This window comes from Tachysurus vachellii, chromosome 7, assembly GCF_030014155.1.
Source record: "Tachysurus vachellii isolate PV-2020 chromosome 7, HZAU_Pvac_v1, whole genome shotgun sequence".
Taxonomy (NCBI): domain Eukaryota; kingdom Metazoa; phylum Chordata; class Actinopteri; order Siluriformes; family Bagridae; genus Tachysurus; species Tachysurus vachellii.
Genome location: NC_083466.1, coordinates 30,728,545 through 30,736,044, shown reverse-complemented (window position 1 = coordinate 30,736,044; position 7,500 = coordinate 30,728,545). Strand labels below are relative to the sequence as shown.

At 38.0% G+C, this 7,500-nt stretch overlaps 2 protein-coding genes across 2 annotated transcripts in view; one reads left to right on the top strand and one right to left on the bottom strand.

Moving 5' to 3' along the window:
* The window catches only part of LOC132848080 (C-type lectin lectoxin-Lio2-like), an 880-nt gene extending 653 nt beyond the window's left edge, over positions 1 to 227 (top strand). Inside the window, exon 2 of the mRNA XM_060873583.1 lies at positions 127 to 227. Within this exon, the coding sequence (XP_060729566.1) occupies positions 127 to 227 (101 nt within the window). The remainder of the gene's footprint in view (positions 1 to 126) is intronic.
* Positions 1 to 7,500, bottom strand: part of myl13 (myosin, light chain 13) — a 32,737-nt gene that overhangs the window by 19,809 nt on the left and 5,428 nt on the right. The gene's annotated exons all lie outside the window — the stretch shown is intronic.

Below are 7,500 nucleotides of genomic sequence, written 5' to 3'. Positions count from 1 at the left end.
AGTCTCAGGACGTCTCTCAGAAATTTTTAAAACGCTCTTGTTACACCTCAACTGCTTTTGGTTTATGAATTTTCAAATATTCCTTTTCATTTAAGATTGTTATTTATTTTTGCTTCTGATCTCCAGATAAAGCAGAAACTGGAGGAACATGGCATGATGGAGAACACCACAGTGACCTGGAGGGTGCAGCCAGATGGAAACGTCTTCAACAAGAAAAACAAAGATGATCTGTAATGTAAAGCGCTAATAGAAACTTTTACCATTTAAGCGTCTTACTAGCATAGACCTTTTCAGTAAAAGATTGTATATACTAATGACGCATCACCTTTTTTTGGCAAAATACTCATATACTAGTAATTTATGAATACTGTTCTTTAAAGATATTAATAGATTACGTTTTTGCATAATGTGCTATGCTGAGACCAGCGGATGTCGCTAGCGTGTAACGCCCTTCTGCTCCGCATTTACGCATGTGTAGAAGTTTCTCATTATTATAAGAAAATATGTTACGAGAAACAAAGTCATTATTACGAGAAACCTTTTCGTTATTATGAGAAAATAGTACTGGTTGTATGATCCACCCGTGAGCACTAATTATATAAATGGAAAATCAGAATAATGTCATTTTTAATTTCATTTTGTTCAAAAATCAAGATTCAGACGCAACAAACCAAATTTGCAGAATCGAAAAATAACCTGATTGGCAATTATCTGTTTGTGAATTATTCTAAAAAATGAAAAAAATTAAGTTTCAAGCCAACTTTTCATTTGGTTCATTTTGATGGTGGGAATTGAACAAAGAACTGCAAAGCGTTACACGGAGCAGGGCGGGAACAGATTCGTCCGAATTCGCCCTTATCTTAATGTAAACGTGCCAACGCGATGCATGGTCATATACCTCTGAAATAAACAAATTAACCACTAGAACATTCATTCGGGGGGGCACGGTGGCTTAGTGGTTAGCACGTTCGCCTCACACCTCCAGGGTCGGGGTTCGATTCCCACCTCCACCTTGTGTGTGTGGAGTTTGCATGTTCTCCCCGTGCCTCGGGGGTTTCCTCCGGGTACTCCGGTTTCCTCCCCCAGTCCAAAGACATGCATGGTAGGTTGATTGGCATCTCTGGAAAATTGTCCCTAGTGTGTGATTGCGTGAGTGAATGAGAGTGTGTGTGTGCCCTGCGATGGGTTGGCACTCCGTCCAGGGTGTATCCTGCCTTGATGCCCAATGACGCCTGAGATAGGCACAGGCTCCCTGTGACCCGAGGTAGTTCGGATAAGCGGTAGAAGATGAATGAATGAATGAACATTCATTCGATGGAGGCACACTGCTTTTAGGCAGACAATCGCGTGCACACTCGTTCCTCCTTTCATACAGTAACTTACTTGTACAAACTGGACTTTCATAAGTATTCAAGTAACACGTTTCTAATTTTTGAAGCTAAAAAAAGTTTCTTTCTTGACCACAAACGCATTAACACAAATAAACGAATGGACGTTAAAACGACAAATCTTACCTCTTTTCAGCGTCTTCGTCTCTTTGCGTTTCAGAAAATATCTTCATCTAACACTACAAACAAGTGTTTATTAATGTCAAAACCTCAAAATCGAATATTTTGCTTAGTTTATAGAATGTTAAGCTTACCTCTTTCCACCGTCTTCACATGTGCGTCACAAAATGGCTCCAGTTTTGTTTTTTCCAGATTTGCATATCACGTGGCTCACAGTCAAACTTAAAATATTACTTAGTTTTGATGCAATTTTAATACTAGTTGACGTGACTTATGTTTTTTCATTATATTTATGCATACACTTAGGTCCACCTTGTAACTTATATATTTATGTTACAGACACTATATATGCTAAGTAGAGGTTGGAAAGTTAAAATTACTTTGTTATTTGTGTTTAGTTTATTTATTTTTAAAAGTAATGGTTGTTCAGCCAACGAATCGTTTTTTAGAGTGTAGAAACCAGAGTTTATATTATATATGTGACTTTTTATGGTAACGTGGCTACACTATAGATCTGCTGTAAAATCTGGATAGTGGTAGATGTTCAGCAGTAGTGCATTATGGGCCTTTTCACTTTATTCTTCATGCATGCCAAAACGATTGCGGCTCTGGGCTGGATTTAGTGTGTGGTCCTTGTGTTTGGAACATGTGGTTAAAATGCAGATATATATAATCTATATATAGAGCATATATAATGTGGTAAAACTCTCTAATTAATTATGTAATTAATAAATTCTTTGAGCTTCCTATTGTCTGATATTATTCATTTATTTCAGAAGATTTATATTCATTCATAACAAAGCAGCACCATCATCACACACATCATATTACTTTAAATGCTTTTAGAATTTAAAAGGTGTCATAAAATATGACTTTATATGCAGTCAAAACAAGAGTCAACTGATTCAACGTTTACACATCATTTATTGTGAGACTTTAACATGTCAGTTCATGTCAGTTGTTAGTGCAGCTAAGAGAACATCTGATAGATAGTCAGCTCTTCTCTACATCCAGTGTGAACAACCGTGTTATTGATAAGAATGATAAATATTCTAATAACTTTGAGCTAACACAACACGCGGCTGATATATTGAGAGTTATGACTAAATTGCAACGAATTAGCGATCTAACTACAATTAACCAGATTACACCATATTAACATACCTACTGTTTTATTCTCTCTCTCTCTCTCTCTCTCTCTCTCTCTCTCTCTCTCTCTCTCTGTCTTTCTGTCTCTCTCAGTTCATTTCAGTAGTGCTTTATTGGCATGAATCACATTGTTGCAAAAGCAAAGTTATAATAAAGTTTTAATATGTAATTATTACTAACATATTGAACAACAACAACGGAGAAAAGAGCAAAACAGCCAGGGGGAAAAAATCCATATTTGTGTTTGTGTGTGTGTGTGTGTTTGTGTGTGTGTGTGTGTGAGTGTGTGCGAGCGTGTGTGTGTATGTGGGCATGTGTGTGTTTGTGTGCGTGTGTGTGTGTGTGTGTGTGTGGGCATGTGTGTGTTTATGTGTGTGAGTGTGTGTGTGTTTGTGTGTGTGGGTGTGTGTGTTTGTGTGTATGTGTGTGTTTGTGTGTGTGTGTGTGTGTGTGTGTGTGTGTGGGCATGTGTGTGTGTGCTAATGGTGTGTGCAGGACTCTCTCCCTATTACTCATCTTGAGTAGCTGCATCACTGTCTGGTTTGGGAACTGCACTATCTAGGAAGGCAAGACCGTGCAGTGGATAGTGAGGACAGCTGAGAAGATCATTGGAGTTTCTCTTCCTTCTATCATGGACATTTACAGATGGTGTTAGTCATGTGTGAGGAAAGCTGAAATAGAAGGAAGATTTGTTCTCTACATTTAGTCAGTTCCTTAATGACTTTAACAAGCATTATAGTACAATAGAGAAGATAGACCTCTTTGAAGTGAATGTAAAAGCTCTCCATCTTTGCTTTGAGTCCTTTTACAGTAAGATGGACTATCACCAGCACTGAATGATTTGAAGGAATCATGGGGTATATGGCTGATACTTCATACATCTAGTTTAGATTACATTAGATTAGATTGAACTTTAGTGTCATTACACATGTACACGTACAAGGCAACGAAGTGCAGTTTGGCATCTAACCAAAAGTGCAATAAGCAGCAAGTGCAAGATGTATTTACTGTATAAAAAGTTAATATACAGATGAATGCTATGGATACACATCTATAGACATACAAGATATACAGGAGGGGTGCTGTAGACATAATATACATGGTGTTATATATTATATAGACAAATATACAGGTGCTAATGACATAATATACAGAGGTGTGTGGTCACTGGGAGGCAGAGTTTCATTTGTACGTCTCTATGGCTGGAAGTGAAGTTTCTGTGATGTGCTGGAGGTTTTCACCACCCGTTGCAATGGCTCCCTCTGGCGGTTTGAGGGTGGCGCAGAAGGTGATGTTACAGTAATATAATTTGTGTTGCTTATTTTTTAAAAGCTATATTTATATAATATTTAACCTAAATGTTAAAATGCTGGAACTTTCCCTTTTTTTTGAGGAAAAATGCAAGAGAGCAACATATTTACATTATTTACATGTAGCTGGAACTGTTTTCCCAGGCTGCCACATAAATACATCATTTACAGTAAAACAGGGATTCATGTTGTTCTTTTTTGTTCATATTTGTTCATATTGTTCACAGAAGTTGTCGAAGCAGACCACATTCCACCAAAGAGTAGTTAAAATAAACTTATAAGAAATCCAGAAATGGTGAAATCACTCAAAACCAACAACAAGGCAGCCTATGATTTAGTGATGAGCATGAGAAAGGACCAGAATGGAAAAAATCAGCTTTGAACACTCTCTACTCAGATCATCGACGTGCCCTGAATGGGGTTCCTGGGAGGAGACGTAACTATTCACAATAAAACATTCAAGATTTTTCTTTCTATCATTTTTCATGCATAGTTGCTGTTTAGCTTACAGTTGGAGCCTATGAAAAGAGTTCAAAGCTTATTTGTACCCATCACCAGATCTGATCCAAGAACAGGGTCCTGGGAAGAATCTAAGAAGAAAGGAATCTCTGTGTATGATGAATATCTAACCTCCTGCCTGCACCATTATTACTTTATATTATTAGATATCTACACAGAAATCAAACCAATAATCTTGTCCTAATTTTGGACAAACATTACACATCCTTAATAAAACTGAGATGAAGTGACCATGTATTAAAAAGCAAACACAATGTATGATAAGATATCTACAAATAAACATTAAATCTGAACTTTAAAGATGTTGTTACTGTTTTCAAATATTTTTAGAGACGTTTTTGGTCATCTTTAAACTATACACTTGTTTTTTAGCAATAGTTCTGTGCTGTCATTTGATTTTGTATTTGTTGTTTTTATTGTATTTTACTTTCCTCTTTTGCTATTCTATTTTCTGTCATTATTTCTTCTTTTAATTAGCTCAGCCTTTAGGGGCTCCAGCAGCACTGGTTAGGTGTATTCCAGGAGCCTTGGCGCCGGACATAGCAGATTATCTTAGGGTCCTAGGCAAGCATAGGTACTCGAAGGTAGTTTTCCATTGTAGGAACTAACGATATATGCCTTTGTCAGTCAGAGATTACTAAGAGTGATATTGTAGAGGTGTGTAAATTAGCGAAGGCGATGTGTGATGCTGTATTATGCTTTGGCCCCACCCCAATACGGCGTGGCAATGTAGCTTACAGCAGGTTATGGTCGCTGAACTGCTGGATGTCCAGATGGTGTTCCGAAAACAATGTGGGCTTCATAGATAACTAGAGGACTTTTGAGGGCAAGGCTGGCCTGTTAGGATGGGACGGAGTCCATCCCACACAGGAAGGTGCTGCTCTCATTTCTTGCAGCATAGCACATAGTTTAAGAACAGGCCTGGTTAATCTGGAGCTAAAGCCAGGGAGCAGACAAGCAGGCTAAACTGACCTGTCCTGTGTGGTTAACAATCAGAAAATACATTTTATTTTATTGTGTTACCACAACACAAGTGGTTAGCAGCTTAGTGGTTAGCACGTTCGCCTCACACCTCCAGGGTTGGGGGTTCGATTCCCGCCTCCGCCTTGTGTGTGTGGAGTTTGAATGTTCTCCCTGTGCCTCGGGGGTTTCCTCCGGGTACTCCGGTTTCCTCCCCCGGTTCAAAGACATGCATGGTAGGTTGATTGGCATCTCTGGAAAATTGTCCATAGTGTGTGAGTGAATGAGAGTGTGTGTGTGCCCTGTGATGGGTTGGCACTCCGTCCAGGGTGCCCAACAACACCTGAGATAGGCACAGGCTCCCCGTTGTAATATTCTTAGGCTTTTGCTAAGAGCCAATCATATGCCGTTATATTAGGCACTGTGTTCCTATTGGCTACGGCAGGTGTCAGTCATTCTATGTCGGACGGAGTTAGGAAGTCTTAGGGATGCACACTATGGCTACAGGTAGCACCTACATTCCATGTCCTGCAATAAAGTATTAAATCCTCATCTAGAGACAATACCGTGTGTCGACTCGTTAATATTTGAGAAATAACACAACACCCGTGACCGGAGAAGTTCGGACAAGGGGTAGAAAATGAATGAATGAATGAATGTGTTACCAATAGGACTTGTGAGACATGATGAATTCTCCAATAGAAGAGGGCAATAATCCAGAGCACTGGGACTGAGTGGATTACTTTGGCAGAAAAAGACTACAGTAACAGCTTTATTCAGGTTTCACTCTGTGGATAGAATTCATTCTGTCTGTATTTGTGTTTGTATTTTCTTGTTATCAAAATCATGCATTTAGTGATCTGTGATGCTTCAGCAGGCCCAGCAGATGGAGCTGTTTACTTTCCTTCCCCTTTTCTGTTTTTGAAGCTCTCATGACTTGATGAAATCACACCTTATAATTTCCAGGAATATGAAAACATGAATTAGAATTATTCTACATTTGTGTGGGTTATTTGACATAAAAAATCGAGCTCAAAAAGAAACGGATTTGAACTCATGGCCTCGGGACCTGTTTTTCGCTTGGTTAATGTCTAATATTATATAAATATATAAATAAAGTTCAGTTTATTTTCTTTTCTCTTTCAGGGTTTTGCTTTGTATGTTTTCTGATTTTGCTCTCATGATTTTTTGAAATGTCACCTAACATTTTAGAAAGCAGTTTCTTTTTAATTAATTACTGCCCTCTGCTGGTGTGTTTCCGGAAATGCAACAGGAAATGACAGCATTAAGGATAATTTTATCAGTCTTTCAGTCTGACTTTCAATGTTTAAATCTTTATAAATGTTCAATGTAAACACAAATCGTAAACTTTCTGTTTTAATTCTCCTTTACTTCTCATTTAAATAAACATTTATTGTAAAAATCTCTTGTTATTTAATAATATAATGTTACAGCCAAAACTACTGGAGCACAAAAGCCATTTTTGTGTTTGGTTTTGAAAATCAGAGCTTTCATTATGTATGTTTCCTAAAGACTAAAATATTGTACGATTTTCTTCCTGACGTTTTGTGGAAGTGATGATGTGTGTAAATAAATGTGAATTGTTCATCTCTCAGGCTTCAGTGTGGTTTGTGGCTGTGTTTGAAATCCAACTCAGTTTCTGGGAAACAAAATTTATAACCAGGCCTCAATAATTACGTCTATTTTATGACCAAAAGTCGGCTGCTGTCGCCAACGACCACATGAGAGAAGGTATGATGTCATTTCCTGTGCTGAGGTCCTGTGCTTGCACTGAAATCTCATACAAAGAAGAGATTTTCTTTCTTTCTTTCTTTCTTTCTTTCTTTCAATCCATGATGTAAAGCAAAATAAATAAATTAGTGAAATAAATATGAATAATAATGATTTTTCTAAAGGTGCATCAGGTAACTTTCTTTTCAAAATCTTAATGTTTAAACTACTTGAACCCACCTCTTATTCCAGCCCACATTCACGAAGCCCCACCCCCAGTACCGGGCGTGTCTGTAAAATGACTGACAGGAGCCCAGACATTT